The sequence below is a fragment of the Porites lutea genome, chromosome 4, assembly GCF_958299795.1.
Source record: "Porites lutea chromosome 4, jaPorLute2.1, whole genome shotgun sequence".
NCBI lineage: Eukaryota > Metazoa > Cnidaria > Anthozoa > Scleractinia > Poritidae > Porites > Porites lutea.
The window spans coordinates 38,504,699-38,529,049 of record NC_133204.1 but is presented as its reverse complement, the minus strand read 5'-3'; the positions used below and the strand labels follow the sequence as shown (position 1 = coordinate 38,529,049).

The 24,351-nt window shown below is 37.8% G+C and overlaps 3 protein-coding genes across 3 annotated transcripts; 2 read left to right on the top strand and 1 right to left on the bottom strand.

Moving 5' to 3' along the window:
• Nucleotides 1-403: 403 nt before the first annotated feature.
• On the bottom strand, nucleotides 404-8,807 carry LOC140933516 (cyclin-dependent kinase 1-like). The gene is made up of 7 exons (XM_073383100.1): nucleotides 8,762-8,807; nucleotides 7,434-7,543; nucleotides 6,930-7,207; nucleotides 6,180-6,350; nucleotides 5,100-5,263; nucleotides 2,296-2,437; nucleotides 404-1,449 (listed from the first exon to the last, which is right to left on the bottom strand). Exons 2-7 carry the CDS (start codon nucleotides 7,498-7,500, stop codon nucleotides 1,309-1,311), a joined length of 963 nt encoding a protein of 320 aa, XP_073239201.1. The 5' UTR covers nucleotides 7,501-7,543; nucleotides 8,762-8,807; the 3' UTR covers nucleotides 404-1,308.
• Nucleotides 8,808-8,970: 163 nt separating this feature from the next.
• On the top strand, nucleotides 8,971-14,296 carry LOC140935633 (oligosaccharyltransferase complex subunit OSTC-like). Its single transcript, XM_073385205.1, has 4 exons — nucleotides 8,971-9,136; nucleotides 11,403-11,476; nucleotides 12,698-12,915; nucleotides 14,091-14,296. The coding sequence occupies exons 1-4, from the start codon at nucleotides 8,998-9,000 to the stop codon at nucleotides 14,110-14,112; spliced, it is 453 nt and encodes a 150-aa protein (XP_073241306.1). The 5' UTR covers nucleotides 8,971-8,997; the 3' UTR covers nucleotides 14,113-14,296.
• Nucleotides 14,297-16,279: 1,983 nt separating this feature from the next.
• Nucleotides 16,280-21,069, top strand: LOC140935632 (uncharacterized). The gene is made up of 3 exons (XM_073385204.1): nucleotides 16,280-16,919; nucleotides 18,480-18,536; nucleotides 20,633-21,069. Exons 1-3 carry the CDS (start codon nucleotides 16,334-16,336, stop codon nucleotides 21,022-21,024), a joined length of 1,035 nt encoding a protein of 344 aa, XP_073241305.1. The 5' UTR covers nucleotides 16,280-16,333; the 3' UTR covers nucleotides 21,025-21,069.
• Nucleotides 21,070-24,351: the final 3,282 nt, after the last annotated feature.

Genomic DNA, 24,351 nt, shown 5'->3' with positions numbered 1-24,351 from the left:
ATAATCGCAGATATCAAAAGAATGACAGACCCAAAACTCACAACCAGAACTGACTGTTGGATCAACTAGATTCACTTATGAACCTGGACAGAAAATAAGACCAGAGAAAATGGAGATTATAATTGTTTTTTCATTTTAATGACTATGAAAGTCTGTTAAAAAAGCATACACCAGCTATCATGAAGGAAATATAAGTTGCAGCCTTTGTCACTGAAAATGTTAATATATTTTTGAAGCATTATAGAATTAATGACAACTACAAATTGTGCACCAGCAATAGTATCATAAATAAAAAATACATCATTCAAAATAGCTTGTTTCTATTGATTTTTGTATACTACATAATTTAGCAAGAAAGCGACACTCAAAAAGCTAAGTTAATAGTTTGTGATGAAGAATAAAAATTGAAGTAGACGTAGGACATAATTTTGTGATAAATTGTTCTTAATTTTCTTTTAAATTTAAACTAAATTGAGTTACTTTTAAATGCATCTACTAACTTAACTTTGTACAAACTGGCATCAATAAAAACAACACAATAGTTATAACAGAGTAAGCTTCTGTTGTTAATGGCTTGGTTTAAATGAAAAACATGGCTTTGAAACCAATGTTTTAGACACAGGGGAATTCCCTTTTTAAGCCTTGTAAAGAATCAAATTTTTCAAAGATAACAAACTTTGCCGCGTTCAACTAAATGTTCCCCAACTCACATGTAGGTTCAGTAGTTTTGGCAAATTCAAAACCTTTTAGTTAAGCCAAAGTCCTTCCCCCAAGAAGTGAGAATACCATATTTACTCAAATAAGCACCACATTTGGAACAAACAACCTCAATTCTGTTACTTTGGGGTGGAAAAAAGTAATACTGTCGTTAAAACAATTCCTTGTCACATCCAACTTTTAAACAAAAGCCACCCTCAAAGAAGTGTCACATTTGAGGCATGAAAAATTTAATTAGTACTGCGGTGCTTATTCAAGTAAATACAATTAAGTAATAATGAACTTTTTCAGCAACAGAACGCAAGGTGTGGCTTCCTGTAACTTATGATGAAATCATAGTACTCCAGAAAAAAACAAATTAGGCTTGTTTGTGTTATAGCACCTTGGTGGGTATTGACGTTTATACTATCTTCTATTGATGCCAAGTCTAGGAAATGTCATTTGCAGATGAAAGTAATATATACAATTTTCAGTTAACTTACATAATCCAAGACAATACACCCCCTTAGATGCTCTACAATGTACTGTACACAGCTGTATTTCATTTATAGAGAAAAAAACAGTGAATGTAAAACTAAGATAATTTGGTATCTAGAAGCTTTTTGGCATATTTCCAATTATGGTGGTCTGTTTGGTTGCAGGTAGTGTGGACAGGTCCAAATCATGGAAATACGGATGATCCAATGCAGCTTTTGCTGATATTCTCTTTGCGGGATTATACAAAAGCATTTTCTGTTGGAGATAGAATACATCATGCCTCAGTTGATTAATATTGCTCTATTTTAAATTATTAAAATAAATAACTTTCATATTATTTCTATCAGGCTGTTTGATCACACAAACTAGAGACAAGATCATTTTTTTGAAACATTATGTTATGCATTCAAGTGTAAAAACTCAAAAACAAATAAAGGGTACATAGGATAAGATCTTATGATCCCATTGAGCGAGTTAAGAACAGAATTCCCTAGCCCATGCAAAATTCACTGCTCCCAGGCTATTGGACATGACTCTCTTTGCCATTGGAATGAATGCTTTCCAAACCAGGGTGCAAACAAAGTCAGTTTTACAGCCTGCCAATCGGGCAAGCTGTAGCTAGCACGTACTAGCCCACAAGTTATTTCAACAAGCCCCAAAATCCTTTTTGATTAGCAGGATTGGTTACAATCCTTCTGTAATTTGAATTTCCTCAAAAAACAGCACTTGCCCGTTGGGGCAAGAACAAAAATCACTAGCCCGATAACAAAATCCACTAGCCCCAGGTTATCAGACACAACTTTCTTTGCACAAACCCTCACTAATGAAGTACTTATTGAACATTCTATTCAGATTATTACTTTTGTGGTAGCAATATTTCAGTTTTAACACACTTCGACAGAGTTCCTACTTGGTAATTGGGCTAGTGCCTGAGTATGTTTCCCTGCTGGGCACCTACATATATTAAATTTATTTGAACACAACTAGAGACATTTCATGGTGTAGTTTATTACAACAAATGGGAAACCCAAGGTGACCACAGTTTAAAGTTCATGTTTGGGAAATTATAATATAAAGTTTCAAACAACTGCCATCTAGTACCTCTAACAAATCAAGTCCATTTTCATCCAGCTGAGGAACCGCTTTCTTAAGTCCCTCTCCACTCCATTTTGGAAAGCTTGTTTTATAATCTTGAAGCTGTGACACTCCTGGCCAATTCTTCTCTGTTGGTGTACCTAGAATTCTTTGAAGACAAATTCAATAGTTTTAATATGAAGTATCCATGGTATGAAAGGATTAGTAATAAACTAAATGCAAAGGTCACAACTTATAATAAACAGTTATTAAGAAACCCTTTATTTCAGGGGCCAGGATATGAATCCCAGCAAGTCTGAATTTTTTGGGCTTTCTTTTTGCAGCCGCATATTAAGTTGTGTCTTAACCTCTGATGATCTTCTTTGCAGTTACAGGAGAACAACAATGACTAAACTTTGGATTACTTAGCCTGTGTACAGACGTCCCCACTCCCTCAGGAAAAATCAGGAGAGGAGACGTCTGTGAATCGCCATCGTTAATCGTGTTCCGGTATAAATTTGCATAAATTATTTTTTGTTCTTTCGTTGACAGTTGAAAAGGCACAGGTAGGTCGAAAAATAGCTCTGGCGTCTGTGCACAGGCTAGACGAACATCTTCACGTTGAAGATGATTACAGTCAAGCCAGGTCAAGCGTACCTCTTAAGATCCATTAATGTATTTATTATTCGAAATTAAGTTGAACCGTTGGTAGTTGTAGATTTTAGATTCATCTCGGTGTGCATTTTTGCATGCGTAATGAGCCGTGAATTCACACGCGATTTAGTTACGAAATTTCTACCAGCTCAGTTTCCCTGAATTTGATGTAAATGTCTTCTAAGACATTTAATCCATTCAAAGATTTTCAATCTGACCAAATGCAGAGTAGTTCTCTTAAAATATTCACTGCTTATTATGCATACAAGAATGCCGATTTAAATTTGACACCAGTTACGGGAACGACTAACGGATTCATTTTTTCAAATAACCAATTCATTAATAGAATCTTTTTGGGGTAAGCTTGACCCGCGGCCTTGGCTGTTAACTTTGGATTTTGTATGCCCTCTCTTTTATTTACAATACCGACCGGTACAGACAGATGCATCCACAACCGGTGCAGCAAACGTCGGTGGTCTTACCTTCTCATGCCTTTTCGAGAGAGCCGAAATACAAATAAAGGTAAACAAATATGAATGTCCACAAAGGCTGAGCTTTTCCCCGGGGAATCTATTCTGAGGTTCATTCACCAATCACAACACCGGAAATTATTTGCGTCATGGCATTAACATTACAACCAATCAGAGGCTGTCCCCAACATTCCGGGGAAACAGGAACACGATTATCGTCGGCGATTCACAGACGTCCCCTCTCCCGATTTTTCTGAGGGAAGGGGGACGTATGTACACAGGCTATGGATTACTTGAATTCCCTGCTAACTGGAACAAATTTTCCTTTCCTTTGATCAAAATTTCACCTAAATTTAGCCCGATAACTCAAATTCCCCACAAACTCAACTGTTTTCCATTTCCCTTCAGAGTTCGAGTTGTACTTCTTCATTTCACAATTTCATTTAATGAAATTCACATATTCATAATTTAAAAGGGTAAGTGTTACATAATGCACCTATCAATGTAAACCCCGTGGGGGGGGGGGGGGGGGAACGCGGGCAAGGGGTGGGGATTTGACAAATTTTAAAATTTTTCAATCAAATTCCCCAGGGTGGGAAACGAAAGGTCAATCAAAAGTGTCAAAAAAGCCCCCACCCTAGGGGAAAAAATCTAAACAAACAATGCTATAATACTATATAAAACGAATAAAAGAACATTTCAAACACGTTGTTACTACTTTTATTTACGGTTAACGGAAGCTCCATTAAATTACTCGCTGTAATTAAGTATTTTCTCTCTCCACTAGCATCTCTTATCTTGAACAACAAAATCACTCCAGGAAGATTGACCGTGCTATATAATATTAACAAAACGTAAAATGCTTTATAACATCTGCTCAACATGTCGGAACAGGTCGGATCAGTGACCCATAAAAAATCCTCTGACTTTCATGGTGGAATTCGATTTCAATCGAGTTTTACAATCAGATGGGAACTTGAAGATAAAAGCTTTCTCAAAATAGACATTATCTGTTTAGATGACAGTTTAAAGTATCGGATTATGGCGATTAAAACAAATGACACAAAGTAAATAGTAAAGTAAATAGTAAAACGTTTGAATATCATTTTTCGGCTTTCAGAAGAAATGTCATTGTTCCTGTATTATTCTTCATACCTTTCTCCAACAACGTGACTTTCAGGAAGCCTCGAGGGACGGACTTGGTAACTGCTTCTGAATTGATACTAGGCTTCTGTCGGTCAAAGTCAAATGTCCCGACCCCGGGGTTGCTTCGCACGATCAAAAGCCCGACAGCGGGGATAGTCCCAGGCATCAAATCCCCTCCCCTTGCCTGCACTCCCCCCCCACAGGATTTACATTGATAGGTGCATAAAGCATTTCAGCAAGTCATGTACAGTGTACATGAATTGCTTGACAATAATGTGCAAATAGGATTGATTTTGTTTAAACCCAACATTAGCTTGTTGTTCAAAGGGAACAATAAAAAATATGTACTGTTAACATTTCACTTTTCCCTGACTTGAACTGAAATTCCCTGACCTTGATGAAATTTTTTCCCTGTTGACCATTTCCTAACCTTTAACAACCATGTCGAGGGTCAGTCTTAATTCATGTCTCTTCAATGTAGGCCACTCTAAGCACTTAAATCTCTGTTCACACCATGTAAATTTTACAAGGTGGAAAAGATAATATTATTGTAATGCAAACCTGAAAATACGAAAAAGTTGGTCAATTTCTGAATCTCCATGAAAGAGAGGTTTCTTGGTAACCATCTCTGCAAATATGCACCCCACACTCCAGATGTCCACAGGGCAGGCATATCTCTGGCATCCTAAGAGAACTTCAGGTGCCCGGTACCACAGAGTTACCACCTAACAATAAGAGAAAATTGCCATTCTGTTGTTAACTGTGATCCTTTCAAACCATACCCGGACATGCAATCCCTCACTTAGCGCGAGCATCTTATTACTTCCTTAACTTAACACATCTTTTAAGCCCTTGCACCTGTCGGTGTTAGACTATGAGTAGTCCCCCATTTTTCCTCAGAAATAGTAGAGCGAGTGAAACGCAAGTGCCCGTGACGTCCCTTGAAGTCAGGTGCAAATGGCTCAACTTGATGGGGAAATTATCAAGCATTTTTGAGCTGATTTCCCAGAGAGGAAGAAGAGGTTTTCTTCCTGGGAGCTGGAACTGAAAAACTTTGCAGTGGATTGAATTTCGGCAGAAAAAATGGCATTTTTTTTGTGACTGGTCCAGGTCCCTGCCAGATCAAAATGACCAGCGTTGACTTCGTCCTTTCAAGGCAGGAACAGTGGTTATGCATCCTTGGAGACCTAGGGGAAGTCAGTCAGCTAAAAAACTTTCATCCCGCCTTTTCTCCTGACCCGACTGACTGCCCCTGGGTCGCCGAGGATATCGATGGTGGTTATGCAATAAAGGCAAAAAAAACCAAAACAAAAAAAAACAGTAGCAGTTGAGCAGACACCAGACACAGAGGAATACATCGCAGGTAAGTCTTTTTTATTCATTTCAATTCATTTTTAGCATTAGCGGATCTCTGTATTTTATTTCTCATACAAAGTCTCTTATTTTCAACACATCAAGCACAAAGGTCACTTGTCAGCTTTGGTATGTAAACTACTTTACACCTTTTCCTTGTTACATGAGTTTGGGCCACCTGAGCTGTATTTAACTCAAGAAAAGGCCTAGGTAAATAAATCATAAAATATAAAATATAAAATAATTTAATATATACTACCTTAAAATATTGACTGTATGTTTGCATACCTCATGAGTGTAAGCCCTGATAGGGATTCCAAATGGTCTACCAAGCCCAAAATCAGCTAACTTTATCAGTCCCTGTTCATCAATTAACAAGTTCTGGGGCTTCAGGTCACGGTGTAAAATTCGGCGACTGTGACAAAAGTACATAGCGTTTGTCATCTGGTATAAGTAGCTCTGCAAATTAAGAAAGCATTCAAACGCTTCAGTAGCCCATTCAGGCTCCAAGATAGTGGGGTCCTCTGAATCGAGAAAGCACGAACACAAAAATAAAACAGGAGGAAACTGAATGTCCAACTTTTCACATGCCTTTTACTTTAATTCACGTCTTCCCCACTATCCGGGGGGGAGGGGATTGGGATGGGGAGGAGGATGTTCACAAATTACAGTTTCTCTTTCTCTAATAAAATAGTCAGTCAGTGTGGTGCACAAAGCTGTTTTGATGAACATTGGCCTTTAAGACATACTCAATTATTATATTTGTCATTAATTTTCACAATGTAAATAATACTGTTTCTACGGTGCATATATCATTTAGAGATTGGTTTAGACATGACATTTCACGACATAATTTTCTTGTACCTGTGGTCACAGTTTTTATAGCCTGACAATAAGATGTACTTTTGTAATAGTAATAAATGTCTTGGTTTATTAAAACTTAATGGTAGCTTGTTTAAATTGCTAATGTCAATGTACAAAAATTAGGACAACAAAATTGACACAACACTTTTTTGCATCTGGTACCTAAGAAATTACCTTAACCAACATGGGGTCCAACAATCCCCGGGTTGAGTCTAAGTGCTTTTTGAGGTCACACATCAGAAATTCAAATACTAAGTACAACTTTGCATCGTCGTGGAGTATGTGCTCTAAACAGACGACATTAGGATGATCCCTAAGCTCCCTGAGCAGTGAAATTTCTCGAACTGCTGTGCTAGGTATTCCTTCCTCTGCTAGCTCAAGGCGGATTTTTTTCAAGGCCACCAGTTTGTTGGTCTTTTTGTTGCGTCCTTTGTATACTACACCATATGTACCTGGCCAGAAGGAAGACAGTATTTCATTTAGATAGATAGTATGAGCAGTAAGTAATGCAAACGGTAAGAGAAAAGACTAAGAAGACACAAGTGTCAGTAATTTCCATGGATGTCCCTTTAAATACAGAGCTCTAAAACAACTAGAGTTAAACTTTTGAAGGCTAACAGATTCCTTTGTTATACATATAATACCCTTGATGTTAAATTTAAGTACAAGATGACGTACCTTCACCTATCTTTTCAATTCTAGTGAAGTCTTCCATGGTCACAGTTTCATCACCATTGGATCCCATTGTGAATTGTGTGATATTAGTGCTAAGTTTTCCTAGGACTTACCTTGAAAAAAAAATAATAATAAATCACAGAATGTCCAGAGAGGTGCATGTGGTACACAATATTGCAAGTTGTCGTTTTGAAGGGATCGAAAAACATATATGAATGGTTTGTTTTTGTAAAATGAGGTGTTTGCTAACAAACTTATTTACTGTATTGCATAAGAAATCGATAACTTCTTTGGCATTTGGCTGACACAAAGTAAATAGTAAAACGTTTAAATATCATTTTTCGGCTTTCAGAAGAAATGTCATTGTTCCTGTATTATTCTCAGGAAGTTCCATCGAAAACACCGAGTAGAAAAGAACATTTCATTTCTTTAGCATGGAAACACTATGTCCAGGTGGATTTCTAGAAATCAGAAATACTTTGAAAACAGAAGAAAAGGTGGGAAATCTTTTTTTAAATCGTGTCTGAGCTCATAAAGTTACATAAGACTTAACAAAGCACGCATTCTTTCCTTGATTTAACAGATTTTCGCTTTATCAATATTTCGAGTTTGACTTTCGTCTTCTCTTTATGTTTTATACAGATTGTTTGAATGCTATATTTATCGAGGCACCTTTTCTCTATCAAGCAATTCGAACCACAATAAGCTTTTTTACAAGAGCGCACCGCGTGAGTCTTTTCAAAGCGTGCTCCGAAGATTTTAATAGATCGAAACCATCATTGGTGAAGCATTTCTTTTGCAATAACAGTTTAAAAACAAATTTGACTCAGCATTTAATGTTTCAATGGATAAGAAGAACGTCTTATGCTACATACTTTACGCTTACAGGTAGCTATGTCGATTTTTCATTTTGAGTATTGCGTCGACGGCACATGATAATGCCAACTCGATTTTTAACCTTGCTTCGGTGATCACGAATGCATCACAATTTATCTATTGCCTTTAAAAGAACATATCTTTCCTGAATTGAAAAGAAAACCTATGTCTTATGAAAACTGCTTACAGATACTGTACGTGGTATCAACAGCGTTGAATAATTCCGATTTGCGATGGAAATAAGAACAAAACAAGCGTGGTAACGGATCGACTGCATACAGGCGGTGATCACATTGTTGTTACCCAACGGAATTGATCCAATTTCTTTCAGCAAAGTAACTGCTGTTCAGTAAATTCGACCCTGTATAATTCGGTACCAATACAAAAATTAAATATCAAAAGTACAACGCTTCTAATAAAAAAACTACAGTTAACGTACGAAAAGGAAAACAAACCTGGTCGAAATAGAGTGTCCCCAAGCTGAAGGCACAGTGAAAGTGACGCGAGTTGTCCGTATTTGAAAATAGCGGCGTTTGGCCGGTGAGCCAATCAAATTGCAGCACTTCAGTCATCCTCAGGTCTTCTCGGCCTTACTCTGCCACGATCTATACACAATTTTAATTGGACAATTTATTGAACAGCTGGACCAATCAGATTCTTCAAAATATCTTCCTTTCTCTCTCTTTCCAAAATGGAGGCTTTGTATGCGATTCCCTTTCATGTTTTAGAAGTACCAAATCTAAAATTAAAGAAGCCAGGATGGGTAAAAGCTCCGTCAGCCATGGTTGTCTTTGCCTTTGTTCTCCTTTCGTATTTTTTAGTCACTGGAGGTAAGTATGTTTCTTTTTTTATTGCTTTTCCTCGAAGAACTGATCAGTCTGACTCAGCTGAGCTTATTACGTGTACAGTGAGAAATACAAATTTCGACAACTGTAGCGTATTTTTAAGCTTATTCTTTTTATTCCAGTTGAAACTGGTGTGTCTTAGAAATTCTTCAACATTTTCAATGAAGAATCGTTCATATTGAAATTGTAAGGAATAATTCCTTACAGTATCAATAGTATCATCTTCAAGTATCAATATGATTATATTATTGATTTTAAACAATTGAAGGTGCTTCTGCTCCCAGAACCCCCCCACCCCCTACCTCTCCCTTTTCACCTTAAGGATTTATGTTTCTATAACTTTTAAACAACCAATTGGTTAAGTTTGAGAAAAGTCTAACAGCAGGTTTTCTCATAGAGAAATAAAACAAAACTCTTAAAAAAATATTCAAATATATTTTTCATATCATATGGATTAACACAGGACGTAGCTAACTGATCAAAATCAATCATCGGAAAGCTAATTGATTAATGAATTATGCTTGATAAAGCTCAATATTTGTTAATTGATTAGTCAATTTAATCAATTAAAATCAATAATCACTAATTTCTTACTTCATTGATGAAAGTTTATGGTCAAAAAATGTGAGCCATATAAACATCTCTTAAGGAAAATGGTGAAAGCTGTTCCTTAGCAGCACATTGAAAACAACAAGTGCATAGCAAGGAGTTGTTGGCCTAAGGAATTTAACAAGGGCAATCGGATCTCTGCAACAAAATGGACCTAATAAACTGGAAACAGAATTTAGATGAAAAGAAATTGCCAGGAGTTTTCTCCAGTGATATGTCCAAAGCATTTGATTCACTTCATTCCCCATTATTGATTGCCAAATTGAGAGCTTTTTATGGCTTTTCAGATGAAGTACTAGGTTTGATACAGTCATAGTTTTGTGAAAGAAAGTGTAAGAATCGATCCAGAAACAACCAGTGAGTGGTATGAAACAACAAGGGGTTGCCCGCAAGGATCTTTCTTTGGACCACTCTTATGCAATGTATTCCAAAATGATTTGCATTACCTGGTGAAAAACTGAACTTTATTCATGTGCGCCGGTGACCAACAATGAAATTGTCACATACTGCTGAAACAATTAAAGAGGTAGAACAAATTTTGAATGAAGAAAGGAGCAAAGCGTCCCAGTGGTATGACAAAAACGTTTGAAAAGTAATTTCTCCAAATTTCAGACCATAAGCTTTGGCTCAAAATAAAAGAACAAGGAATTGAAAGTCAAAATGCTGAGCTACTGAGGAAGTACAAAAACCAGAGCTAAAGCTGCTAGGCATTTCTGTGGATGAACAATTAAGATTTACGACTTACACAAGCAACACTTGCAGGAAAGGTTCAAGTCTTTTCGGCATGATGTCTAAATTACAGAAATTAATACCTACATCAGCAAATTGCAAATTGACAAATCTGCAGTATTGCCACATCTCACTGCCAATTGATGCCAGACACCAGAAAGTTAGAAAACCTTTAAGAAAGAGCACTATGTGCTGTCCGTTGGAACAAAAGAATTATTACGTTTGGCTGATTTGCCTACTTTACAGAATCGTCAGGTACAAGAAAAGGCCTCAGATATGCATAAAGTTAAAAATAACTTATCGCCTCCTTGTATAGTGGATCCTTTCAAACTGAATAATAGTGGTTACCACCTCAGAAACTCTGATTTTATTATACCTCCATTTAACTTCAGTAGCATATGGCAAACATAGCCTGCTCTATCTGGGCCCTACAATCTGGGTAAAATTGAACAGCTACATTAGATCATCCAAAACTTTGTCAATTTTTAAAAAGGGATTAAGTATGCAAATATTAGTAGCCTCATCGACCATGAGTGTGACATTGTTATCTTTGTGGAAACTTTTTGCTATCACCATTTTAACCATTTCAAAATCAGCATTTTATACTTATATTTAATGTTTAGGATTAAGCCGTTTGAGCTTCACTGATAAGCATTGTATAGTGATTTATACAGCAGACTGTAAAGTAGAGATAACTTGGAATCAGTCAGTAATGAGCTTTAATGTAATTCAGCAGTACCAAGTAAAGCAGGATTACACATTCACATTTCAAAGGTTGAATGATTAAATAGTGGAATGAATTGCCTTGATGTAAATTTTCTTTGGAACCAAATGCCAATATCTTGGCTATCAAAAAGAACTGAATGTAAATACAAGAAAAGCATATCCATGCCTTGTGATATTATTTTTGTAGGAATCATATATGATGTCATTGTTGAGCCTCCAAGTGTGGGAAGTACAACAGATGAATTTGGTCACAGTAAACCAGTAAGTCTACAATTCTTCCCTCTTCTATATAACATATCTTAGTTTTCTTTTGCACTAGCTGTTTTACTGACAGTTTAAAAGCAAGCATTCGTAGGAGGGTTTTTTTCCTAATTTGCTTTCATGCAAATTATGGCAATCAACTTTTAACCCTTTGAATGCCAACCCAAACACACCCAAGCAACCAGCAGCCCTGTTGGATTTGTTCACGAAAATGTATTTTTCACAACTTAAAAACTTAAATGCTTATAACTTCTCTTTTGGTGTAATTCTTGCCTTAAACAAGTGAATACAGTGAAAATGTAAGTGTAGTCACAATTACCATGGCAGTTTCTTTCAATACTTCACAACACATCATCAACTGTGATGTAACTTTTGATAACTTCCTTAACAAAACATTCAGGTCAGCAGTTAAAATTATTCCTTCTCAGACCCTTTCAAACAACAATGGACAAAAACCACGAGCAACTGGAAGATATTTGGCCTTGTAAGAAAGAATGTCAGTTTTGTATCAACAAAGCATTTTCGACTACACTAGATGAATTTATTTTTATGTTTTGTTCTTATTTTGTTTTCGTGCCTCTCTCTTCCCACTTAAGTAACTTATCACACTTAAATGGTGCCTTTATCGTGCTTAAATGGGGCCTTCGTCATACTTGTATGGTGCCTCAAGGACAAAGGCATGATGCTCAATAATCAAGCTTAGATGCATGATTAACATCATGCATCGGCAATTTGGTGCATTAAAAAATACGTTCTAATGCTTAAAAGGTGTTTTTATGTTTGTTATATGTGCATCTCTAGATGCTTTGTCTATTCTGGTCAATACAATTTTATTGTAAAGGTAGGTGAAATGGAAACGTTATAGTTTTTAGTGAAAAATGGAGCAAATTGGTGTCTTTTAACTACACTTTATTTTGTTCATAACGAATTTATTTCTTTAAATCAAAGCTTTATGCAGAAAATCCAAGGGTGGGCAGAAAATATGTACTCATTGTTCTGCACGTTGATTGCACAACAACTGTGGAAAAAATCAAGTTCTTATACACGAGTGTAGAGGAACCGTAAGACTAAATGTAGCGTTACATTATTTTTTACCAAAAAGTGGTCACCAACATCGTGCGCAAGGCAAAAAGTGATCATTTGCATTATTATGCAAGAATAATGTTTCATAATCATATTTTCGTGACTGTTATAACTCTATTTTGTGTTTTTCATCTACAGGTTGCCTTCATGCCATACCGTGTAAATGGTCAGTACATCATGGAGGGTTTGGCATCAAGTTTTCTTTTCTCCATGGGCGGATTGGGCTTCATTATCTTGGATAAATCCAATGCTGTTGGCATGTCTAAACTAAACAGATTTCTTCTGCTCTTCCTGGGTTTTGTGTGCGTCTTAGTATCTTTCTTTACATGTCGTGTGTTCATGAGGATGAAGCTTCCGTGAGTGCTTGCTTTGTTTAAATGATTTTATCAGTGTTTTCATGTCTTGTTGTTTTTGCAGCAGCACTTCTTGTAGTTGTCAGCTTAAGTGTTCTCAAGATTGTCAGTTCTAACAAATGACAAATTGGCCTTTTGTCAGCATTGTCAAGTTTTGGCATAGCCAAGTACTCCCTTTTCCTTAATTGCAGCTACAGTGTAGTATTTGGATGGCCACTCCAAAATACCTTGAGAGCAGAGGCCCTTGAATGTTCCTAGATATGCCCACTCATCTAAAATGATTGAAGGGCTTCTGCTTGCAGATTAATCCAAAAACAGCTGTGTAAACAACCCTTGCTATCCATCTTTTGTTTATTTTACTCTTTATCCTTGTAGGGCCCCAGGTGAATTTAGGGAACTTGCATTTGATACTCTCTATTATTGCATGTTTAAATGTATTTTGAATACCATAAAATTCCGAAAATAAGCCCCTCCATGTATAACCCCCTCCAAATATAAGCCCCCCAAACCGGTAACGCAAAAAACCCTCCGTTAAATCATCCCTCCAAATATAAGCCCCCTGGGGGCTTGTACTTGGAAAATTGCCCTCAAATACAACGTAAAACAAAGAAAAAATGGTAAATTTACTTCCAACAACAAGGCTAGCCCTATCGAGTTTGAAATGCAAATTTCCCTCCATAGATAAGCCCCTCCGAATATGAGCCCCTCAAAAAATAAGCCCCTCAAAAAGGGCCTTTGAAAAATATAAGCCCCGGGGCTTATTTTCGGAATTTTACGGTAGCTTTCTAGTGTAACTTCCAATACTTCTTTTCATTACAAATTAGATTGGTGTAAGTTTCTATGAAAATTACTACCTGCAATTCAGTTTCAGGTCTGTTCAATGAATTTTCGCTCAGTTATCCACATGCCTTTCATGTTTTAAAAACTGACAACTAATTTTCAGTTGGTTTGGTTCTTTGTCAAGTTTTAATTTTGGAGAAATCTAACGTGAGTGAAGCAATGGTACATTTCATTTTAAAATCAGAGACTTTGGAACTCGAAACAAACTTTTAAACAATTTTGTATTGGATCAAGAGTTTCCCAGAGCCACTATTTTATAGGTACAATTTGCTATCCCTTAAATTAATCGTACTTTTAATTCTGTTTTCTGATGATGGTGCTTTTGTTTTTATTTTCAGGGGCTACATGCAAGTTTATTAACCAAAACATGACCAGCCTTGTCGGCGCTTTTAGAGTAACTCTTATTTTAGTCACTGTTTTCAGTCAAATAAACCATTTTGTTATGAACAACATTTATTGCCATCCTTTTTGTGTCATTTTTGAGGTTTGTTTTGCCAGAGCTGAGAAGTGGAAAAGTAAAGCTCCATCTGACTCGTTAATTGCATCTTCTGTCTACTGTGATTATTGTTTCATCAAAATGTTTACTTCTAGCAGCGCCAAATCAAGTTGTAATTGCGCAAAAGTTAAATGAACAATCATGAATTAAACATTAAAGATGATAATATTTCATTTGCCGATTGTGTATTTTTTTTGGAACAGATTTAGAGACGTCGTGGAGAATTCAGTACAGAAAGATGTTGAAAATTTCGGTAGATTGTTTCTGATAGTTTTGAAATGATATGACAAAACATCGATTGATTTGGAAGTAGCAAAGTAGGGGTCTTTGTCGGAGATTTAATGAGGTGTTAGTCTTGTTTGATGTGCAGCTGCCCCTAATCCTGGAGACTTGGTGTGGGATTTGCCAGACAAAAATCACCCACCACTGGGAAGTGCAGTAAGTTTGAAACGACACACATTTAGCGAAGTCCCAACTTTTGGGTACCCCACGCCACCCTAGGAGAAATCTAACACTGACTTACAAAGGCACGAACAAACAATGAAAATCCGGAAGGATTTACCACTATAACCTAAATGTTGAGTGTAATCAGGAACCTATTATCAGCGTGCAAAGGAAGTCGTGTCCGATAGCCCGGGGCTAGTGGATTTTGCAATCGGGCTAGTGGATTCTGTCCTTGAAGGTTTTGGGAAATTCAAATGACAGAAGAACAGTAATCAATGCTGCTCATCAAAAATTTTTTGGGGCTAGTTAAAAGACTCTTGGGCTAGTACAAACTAGCAACAACTTGCCTGCATGGCAAGCCGTAAAACCCACTTTCTTTGACCCCGTATTATGCATGGGTTCCAGGTGTGAATTATGATTTATACCATATGTGATCGAAAAATTTCAAGACGCTCCACCATCACCCGACCTAACACAGTTGGAAAAACACCGGTTTCTGGGGGAACGTCGCTGGTTCAGCCCCTGCTTGGCCAAAAATTAGACTCTTTAATTAACTGAGGAGAAAGTGTTGGCTTTATGTCATCTGCAAACAGTTGAACTTTTCAGAATTCTCGAATAAGAAAGGGAGAAACCGGTACCGTCTCACAGCCCTCGTTCGTGTAAAATTATATGGGACGTTAAAGAACACATACACTGATTTTAGTGAATGGTGATTGACTCATTGCATTGCATTTCCACTACTTGATACAGTAGATCTATTTGGGCTAACATTGGACAATTCCCTGAATTTTGGAAAACACATTACGAAAATTAGCAAGAAAGTTGGAAGGCAGCTAGATGTTCTTTGTAGACTAAAGAATATATTATCGTTTCGGACCAAACTCTGCCTTTATACTAATTCGTTCATAATGTCTCATTTTCATTACTTTTCCTCCATATGGCATCACTGTTTTAAGTCTAATTGTAAAAAGCTGGATAGGTTGCATGAACGAGCACTTTGTTACTTGTACAGTGACGAGTCTTCACAAACTAGCACTCTTTGTGATCGTATTGGTTACAACCTTGTGGATCGACGTATCCAGAACTTGTTAATTATTGTATTTAAGACAATTAACAATTATCCACCTGAATATCTCAGAGACCTATTACTGATCAAAAACCTGAGAGGGGTTAACAAACTGCAAGTACCAAACCTGATACGACTCGTTATGGCAAGAACTCAGTAAAGTACTTGGCGGCTATTACTTGGAACAAGATTTCTGATACCTTAAGATCCCTAAGCACATTGTCAGCCTTTAAAAAAAGCAGTCCGACAGCTAAGGTTTTAGCTAATTCTATACAATATCTATGTTATATTAAGTAATTGGGCTTTTTATTGTAAATAGCTATGTCACGTAATTTAGGCTTTATTCTGTAAATAAGTGTTTGGATTTCCCTTTCTTTCTCTATTATTTTATTCATTTGTTTTGTTTTGTCTGCTTTTTTTCCCTCGGCTCATTAGCATATTTTTGCTTGGAGTCGTCTATCGCGTGATCTCCGCGCAAACTGAATTCTGGGTACGCTAAGACTCTCCCTGTTCTTGATGCGAAAAGTATTCAGCTCGCTGCAAAAAGAAAAGGTTCTCTTTCACTCTTTGCTAAAATGTCTGCAATCGAGTACCGCAATTTGCTCTATGAAATAAGCCAGGAGGTCAACTGGCTTTCTGAAAGCCAGCGATTATTATTCATTTGCGAAGGATTCATTCGAGAAGGAAGTGAGCACAGAATTCATGATGTCCTAAGTTTGTTCAAAGAGCTGCAAGAGCAAAAAAATCTTGGAATTGATAATCTACAGCTACCAAAAGAGATTGTGAAAGGAATAGGGAAATGGAATCTTCTGGAAAGAATCAAGAAGTTCGAAATCAAAAGAGAGGAATTTAGGGCATTACTCGAAACCGTTAGCCGAGTACTCGACGAAAGCGATCATCTGGAACGGCTGGTTGCAATTTGCAAGGGGAGGATAGCCGAGGAGAGAGAAAGCAGAATAGAAAATGCACGCGCGCTGCTTACAGAATTAGAAAATAACAATGCCTTAGCAGTTGGACAAGTAGGAATTTTAAAGACCCTTGTTGGAGAAGACAGACCAGATTTGCTGCAACAACTTGAGGAATTCGAGAGGAAGAGAGAACAGGAAGAAACCACGGAGAGAAAAATAAAAGAATCAGAGGATGCGAAGAGAAGAAGAAAAGGTTAGTTATTCGATAAGGAATTTGAAATACTTCACACGTGGTTTATAAGCAATCTGGCGCAAATTAATTAACAAATATTGAATGAAGTGTGGCTAAGTATATATCATCAAAATATAAACTGAATTATGCAGATCAACGAGGTGCGGCCGAGAAAAATTAAAACGGGACGCTCTAATCCAAAGACCCTAAGACCTGAAAAGTCTAATAACCCAAAACTCGAAAACGAAGACCCCTTAAGTTTTTTTTACTGTTAAGAATAAGAAAAAAAACTTTCAAAAGTTACGCTCGTTCTCCCCATCGATCCCCAGAGGAGGCCTGGTAACCGGAAGTGGATTTTTTCCTTCATGGGCAATTGTTTTGTCCAAATTTTTGAACAAATTGGCTTTTAATTTATAAAAGCGACTCCTGATAAAAGTAAATAAACTTAACGATACATATAAAAGGAGCTGTGTCACGAAATTCGGTCAAATTAGGAAATTACAAAATGCCCGTTAAAATTAAGAGAAGCTTAAAACTTTAGAGAAAGGTTAAAATAACATAACAGAAACAACAGATGCCACGGACGGGCAAAACTGAAGAAGATTGAAACGGATTGAAATTAGGGTTTTTGAAAACTGTTCAGCCTAATAGTTTTTCAAAGTTGATCCCTGCTGCTTGCAACTTCAAAAATAATGCTCAGGAGACAAATTTACTTGTCTCGGATCTCTGATTTTGTCATTTACCTGTAATTTCTTTGCTTACTTTAAGTTCCATAGCGATTGAGGGAGAGTAATTGGCAAAATTATAATTAAACAAAATGAACTGGACTGCCGTGACACAGCCCCTTTAAATAGCTTCGATCAGAAAGTGATTAGCGGGTATAAGGCAAAAGTGTAAAACCCGCGAGGGGAACTCCCACGTAAAAGTGACGGGTATGCTCGTCGTCTCGCTTAGGGCCCCTTAGGGGTGTAAATTGCAGATTTTGGTCTCGCTTAGGGTGTTTGGGAAAGAAAGTCACTATATTTGCCCTTTCAGGTATCGCTTAGGGCTGTGCATAAAGAAATTTACAAAAAAATGCCGTAATGTCATCAAGTTTAGTATGGTCTAAGTAGGGGCCAGTTTAAGCTTGCACCACACCCACAATGGTCTCCCTTAGGGGTTTAATTTTAATTTACCGATGAGTATCCCCTCCCCCCCCCCCCCCCCCCGAAGTAAACCCTCACCTATTCCTCTAGTCACAACCGCGTTGAACTGCAAAGCTACCGTAGTAAGGACAGCGTACTTCTAAATATGGATGAGCTACATATCCCGTTTTTGCCGTTAAATTGGGCATATTCCGATATGGCCATTGAGCACGGTTGACGTGACCCAGGACTGAGCAAATACACGGAAATACAGCCGTCTCAGTCATCAACTCATAGCGGTGAGTTACAGGCTACCCTAAGAACGTACAACCTCAAAGATCTGGTATACATTACCTACAAGTCAGTTCTTAAATGATAGAGATAGGTTGAAATAAGACAAATCTATTTTATACTAACTCAAGCAGTAATTAACTTCTCGTTTTCTTTCCAATTTCAGCTCAAGCTGTTGCTGTCTTGTCTTCCGCAAAATATGCTGGAGAGAGACTTATAGGAAGTAAGCTTAATAACATAATATATAGATTTAGCAAGGACTAAAAGCGAAGCTCTCGACAATATTTATAGTTTGTTCAAAAAAATATAAAATCGTGTAATGCTAAGCGGCGAAGGTAACGCCGGAGAACGGTGAATAGGTCTAATTAGCAAAAAAAGCAACTTTGCACGTGCAGCACACTTTTTTTTGTACATTTCTTTGCCGTTGTTTTGCATGACTACAACGTGAAACTTCTAGAAACTTCTTAGTTACATGTTTCGTCGAGGAAATGTCGTACGTGTTCTCGTTCACTTTTTTCGCTGACGCTCATTTTCACCTCGCATTGGTGGCCACTAGCATTTCCCATTTTGTCACCGCCGCTACAAGATTTTCATGTTGTTCTTCCAACCAAAAAATGTCTCCTTTGTTTTTTATCTCTCGCTCTAGATCTCTGTCACCCTTTTTCTCGTTGAGCTTCGCTGGCCTGCCGCCTACTTTCTCTTTTTCTTTCTCCTGCTCTATTCTTGGTTTTTACATGACGTCACTAGAATTCAAACCACAAAACTATAAATCCTACCGAGATTTTACTTTCACCCGGAGCTCCTGACTTTCACGATATATTAGAGCAGCTGAAAAATGATTTTTATTCAAATTTTCGCTTCAAAAGGGTTCTTGGTTTGTGATAGAGTACGCTTGAATTTCGAAGCTTTTGCCTGACGCAGCATTTACATGACGGCCGAGAGAGTTGTCATGTAGGTTAAAAAAAACAGCAACGTTTACGAGTTCCTCGAAGAATAAATTCACGCTTTTGTAGCGAAACTCAGTAACAGATTTTTCTGTTGGTTTCCGTCCGCCATGTTGGAGCTCATCCGGATGAGCACCAGCATGGCCTCTCTATACAAATCTCTATATATTTGGGTAAAACATTTCTTCGGATATCTCGCATACGGAACATTCCGATGACCTGAATCTTGGCGACGGTCTTTGAATATTTACCTCCTTTCATTTCCCAGATTCTGGACTTTATCTATTGAACGGTTTTGATTTTGATTTTGATCTATTTTGAATGGCGTGACACTGAAAACCAGCAATATCCCAAATTTGTGGACATGACAGTTACTCTAATTTAAATACTTTAGACAAGACGGATACAGAAACAATTTCCGTTTTCCGTTTTCGTCTTTATTGACTCTTTAGTTGTCTCTGCTTTACAAGACGCCGGTGGCTATGCGATTTCCCACCAAAATAACCTCGAGTTGCATTTGGGTTGCCATACCTGTTGATTGAGTTATTTTACATTGGCATGCCTGTGGTGCGGACGGACGGTCGCTCGGGCGGGCGGTCGGTCGGTCGATGTACGGTCACGTGACTACCAAATTTATTCGGATGGATAGATTACTTCATTTTCTTATCCATGGTGCTCCGCTGGCGCGCTTCGCGCGCGAGTGCTCCGCTATAATTGAGCTATGGAGCATTTCCCATCTCTGCAGCGACAGTCGTCAGTATATTACTGAGATATCTTACTTTTTTTCTCTTCTTTTTTTTCCGGTGAAAATTCAACCTTTTCAGTAAAAGGTAAATGAAATAAAAGGCAAAAAATGCCTCAGACGTAAAAGTCACCGCGGAAAAAGTTTCTAACAGAATAATCTGCTAAGAAAGCGAACTAATCAAAGAGGAAGGAGAGGGAGGAGAAGAGTAAGGGTTTAAATGATAGTAAATAATGGTAATAGGATTGAGTGGAGTCCAATTCGGTCTGTAATCATGAGCGATTAACCCACGACACGAAGTTCTGTCACCAATTAATCACAACTATAACAAAATTTGTGATATTTTGTGCTTTTCAAATTAAAACACAAGAAATTCCGGGAGTTTCCTTTTTTTTAAGTTTAAAATATATATTTAAGTGAACGCGTGCGATGGCGCGTACTGTCCAATTACTTAAGCATGACGCATACTGTCCTATTAGCACTGAAATCAGGACAGTTGATAGCCAATCAAATTTGAGAATTTTGTCATTATGATAGTTATGAGTAATGAAAGTATTGATCAAATTTCCCGATAATTAGATGAATGTACCCAATGGCCCAGTCATAACATTAGTTTACTGATAATCTTTACAGCTGTTACTCCTTACTGCACTTTCCGTAATGTTGCTGGTGTTACAGTAATCGTCACTACCTGGATGATCCTGCGTAGGAGTACCAACCTTGAAGAACTCGTAAGCTCTTTCACTAAAGCCGTCCTTCCTGCTGCCAACACCTTGCGAGCAATCAGTGAAGGTTCGATTTGCTTCACAATTCAGGCAGAAAACAGCTCAGCTCTTGAGGCACTGTGGAAACAGTACCAGGATGGTGTTCTGCGTGACAAGCTTCAAGAATTCCTGGTGACCGATGAAATCAAACAACTCTCAGGTGGAGAGGAAGTAACACTGGAAGTTCATATTGACGAACAAGACTATCACAATGCCTGTTTTGATCTAATGACAACCGAACTACGAGGTAATTCAAACTGACTAGTAGATTTAGTTGCAAAATGTGTCTAAAAGAGTGTCCCCAAGATCTTCATATGTCAGAGTGGGCCGTAATAAGAAAAGTCATGGATAAAAGCCCGGAGGGGACACAGCCTACAGTAAAGAAAACTGAAAAAGAAAAGAAAAATGAATCTTAATCGCAATCAACTCTAGCTACTCTAGCTCTCATTTGGCTTTCTGGTTTTGGTACCCTGCTCGAGGTGACGGATAAAATTAAGACTATGCACAGGTTAGTCTCCTTTGGGGTTAAGTTTGAATTTTTCGACCAGCATCCCCGTTTACGTTCCCTTCACATAGATGCGACACAGACCGAGGGAGAAAAGCCGAAGATACCTTTATCGCATGATCGTAATATTTTCAAGCCCAATGATCCACTATCCTTTTTGTTCATTTTTATCTTTTTCATGTAAACAGCCTTAAAAGTCAAGGAAAATGTCCCTCATAAACAAAGAAGTCGCCGAAATTCTGATTCAGTTGTATATACTACAGCAAAAGAAAACGATGTGCCAGCCGTCTTCCCGCAGACAAAAGAAACAACGCTTAAGTTTCATCAGGTTAAGGTAAAACAGCTAGAAGAGAAATTCTGGAAACTGAAGGAAAAGTTGGAGGAGACCAATAAACTAGCCATGGAAACTAACCAGACTGTTGCGAAGATTTCTGGGTTTGCTAGTCTGGACAAAGGTACTCCAAAACAAAGGATGGAAATGGAACCTATTAGACACATGGCTCGAGAGTTTGACGGTGAGTGGAACACTTGAAGTTATAGCACTATATGTACAATTGTATTTATGAGTTTAAGCGCAGAATAAGAAATTTCTTTTTTCCTTTTTTCTTTTTTTTTTCTTGTTTCTTTTCGATATAGAAATCAATTTGACTTAAGTAAACTTGAGTTTGTTGTTGCTCTTTCTGTGTAACCTGGGTTCAATAGGAAGGTTACCATCTGCTCATGGACTCACGGCAAGGGATCCAGGTAATCAATATTGCGTGGGAAAACATGGATCTTCTTATTAAAGACCGAATAAGCCCGGTTCAGACGCCGAACTTTTCATGAGCCGAACCTAATTACATTGAATTAAATCAGTACATGAAAAGTTCGGCGTCTGAATCAGTTAGGAACTCCTGTTTCAATTTGGAACAGATCAGCTGTTCTTTTCGCCTAGCCAGGCCGGGAATTTGGCCTTTGGAACAACTTTGGAACGGCTTTAATTCAGACGCCGAACTTTTCATGTACCGAACCTAATGCATAAATTTTTATGACGAGTTTTGTAAGCTGTTTGACCGAATTTTCGAATGTTCAGCTGCAATTACGATCGCCCTCTGAATCAATTCACCGACAGCCGGTCTAAATAATTTGGGTCGGCTTACTTCGAATTAGGTTCGGGTCATGAAAAATTCGGCGTCTTAACCGGGCCTTTTCACTCTCAGATAGTCCACTGATTGCGTGTGAGTGGTGTTTGGAATTATCCATTTAGATGAGCGTATTTAAATGTTGGCGCTCGCCACGCAAAGTGAAGTCATCGAGTTTTCTGAGCGAACGCCAGATTGCCCAGAAAGAAAGCTTTCGAAGCATTTTCCCACCAAAAACCCATCGCAATACCCATGAGGAGGGGAAGAAATGAGAGACTTTTCTGGCCTTTAAGAATTTCGCGCGTGTGTGTGCGCTGTTTTTTGATGCGGGAGCGGAGATTTGTGAATCGAGTTTGCACACAGTAACCAGCCTTGATTCGCATCATATGTAATGTTTGTTCAACACTGAACAAACAACGAGCCTCAAAACCGTAAAAAAATATATGGCCATGAAATAAGCCCAGTTAACTCAGGAAAAGCAACAACAAACCCAAGTTCACTTTTGCCTTAGTTTAATTTATTTCTATATTTATGCCTATATTTCTACGCTTTGAAATAACTATTTTGCATTTATTCTCAAACAAAGTTTATAATCCTTCGTAAAACGGTATTAAAACGCGCGGTAATTTATGCACTGAGCTTGGATCTGCCTGTGGTTAAAGCTATTCCTGAACGTTTTGACATAGAATAAAACAATATTATCAGGTGAAATTGCTTTTCTATGCCCTTTTTTCTTTAATAGAGATACTATGACAAGTCCAATGTCGTCGCATAATCAATGTAACACTTATTATAAGAAACTTTCAGCTTTAGCTAATAGCTCTTGGCCTATTAAACATCTCTTCAGTGTATGCAAATATACATTCTAGGAATTCTTGCAATTCTTTCACTGGTGTTTATCTTTACCTCTTTTCCTTTTTTCATTCATTTATTTACTTCACTAGAAATACGTAACTCGCATTAACCCTCACGAAACTGGGTTCTTGTTTACAGCGCTTTCAGGTTAAGTCGTGTGGGGCGGAGTTAGAAACTGGATGGGTTAGGGTTAGGGTAAAGTAAAGGCTCCTAAGTATTACAGTCGAACCTCTATAATACGGACACCGAAGGGAAAGAGTGAACTGTCCGTATTAGAGACGTGTCCGTATAAGCGAGGTCACTATGATGAAGTCACTTTATGACTCCACTTACAGTTTTAGGTGTTCAGTAGCTAAAGCCAGGCTCACACTCGTCTTTAAACTGCGTTTAAGGTTATTAATTCACAATACAAGGACACTGTCTTTCAGTAGCATACAACATTGTACATAGAAAGAAACGAGCTACAGCGCAATGCTGCATGTAAAACGTTGTAACGTATACGTAAAGCACAATTGTGAAAGCGTCTTTCGCTGTTTTGCAAGTGCAGTAAACAGTAACTAGAGTACAAAATGTAATAGAAAAGATCCTTATGCTATCTGTAGTTATTGAAGCCTTCAAAAAGTCGGTTCCCCTGTACACCTTTCGCAAATCGTTGTTTGGTATACAGCCACTGGGCTTTATAACACCTTGCATAGTTCATCAGCAAGACTAGACGGGATTCACCCTGTGCATATTCAACTGGTCGGGATTCGGGATTCACCTGATCACCGCAGTGTCCGTAATAAAGAGGTTAATTTTATCTGAATTTACTCTCTGCGGTCGAGATTTAGTGTCCGTTATCCGTATTAGAGAGAGTCCGTATTATAGAGTTCTTTTTTAAAGAAAATATGTGACAAATTTGTCGAGACATTGGAAACGCAATAGAGAGGTGTCCGTACCGAGAGGTTCCACTGTATTTCTTTTCTTCTTCGATGGATCTTCTTCCTTATTGTCCTATTTTATTTTTTAAATGTGTATTGAAAATCATATTAAGCATTATTTCGGCCGCCATTTTATTAATTCAAACACGTTGGGTTAGCGTGCGGGCCGAAGTATAGGGTACAAACT

Coding starts and splice junctions, on each gene's coding strand:
- LOC140935633 (XM_073385205.1), top strand. CDS start 8,998: ATGGAGGCTTTGTATGCGATTCCCTTTCATGTTTTAGAAGTACCAAAT. Junction 9,137..11,402: donor GTATTTTTTAGTCACTGGAG/GTAAGTATGTTT, acceptor TTATTTTTGTAG/GAATCATATATGATGTCATT. Junction 12,916..14,090: donor TTCATGAGGATGAAGCTTCC/GTGAGTGCTTGC, acceptor TTTTATTTTCAG/GGGCTACATGCAAGTTTATT.
- LOC140935632 (XM_073385204.1), top strand. CDS start 16,334: ATGTCTGCAATCGAGTACCGCAATTTGCTCTATGAAATAAGCCAGGAG. Junction 16,920..18,479: donor TGCGAAGAGAAGAAGAAAAG/GTTAGTTATTCG, acceptor TTCCAATTTCAG/CTCAAGCTGTTGCTGTCTTG. Junction 18,537..20,632: donor TGGAGAGAGACTTATAGGAA/GTAAGCTTAATA, acceptor TAATCTTTACAG/CTGTTACTCCTTACTGCACT.
- LOC140933516 (XM_073383100.1), bottom strand. CDS start 7,500: ATGGGATCCAATGGTGATGAAACTGTGACCATGGAAGACTTCACTAGA. Junction 7,208..7,433: donor AATTGAAAAGATAGGTGAAG/GTACGTCATCTT, acceptor CCTTCTGGCCAG/GTACATATGGTGTAGTATAC. Junction 2,438..5,099: donor CAACTTTTTCGTATTTTCAG/GTTTGCATTACA, acceptor TTGTCTTCAAAG/AATTCTAGGTACACCAACAG.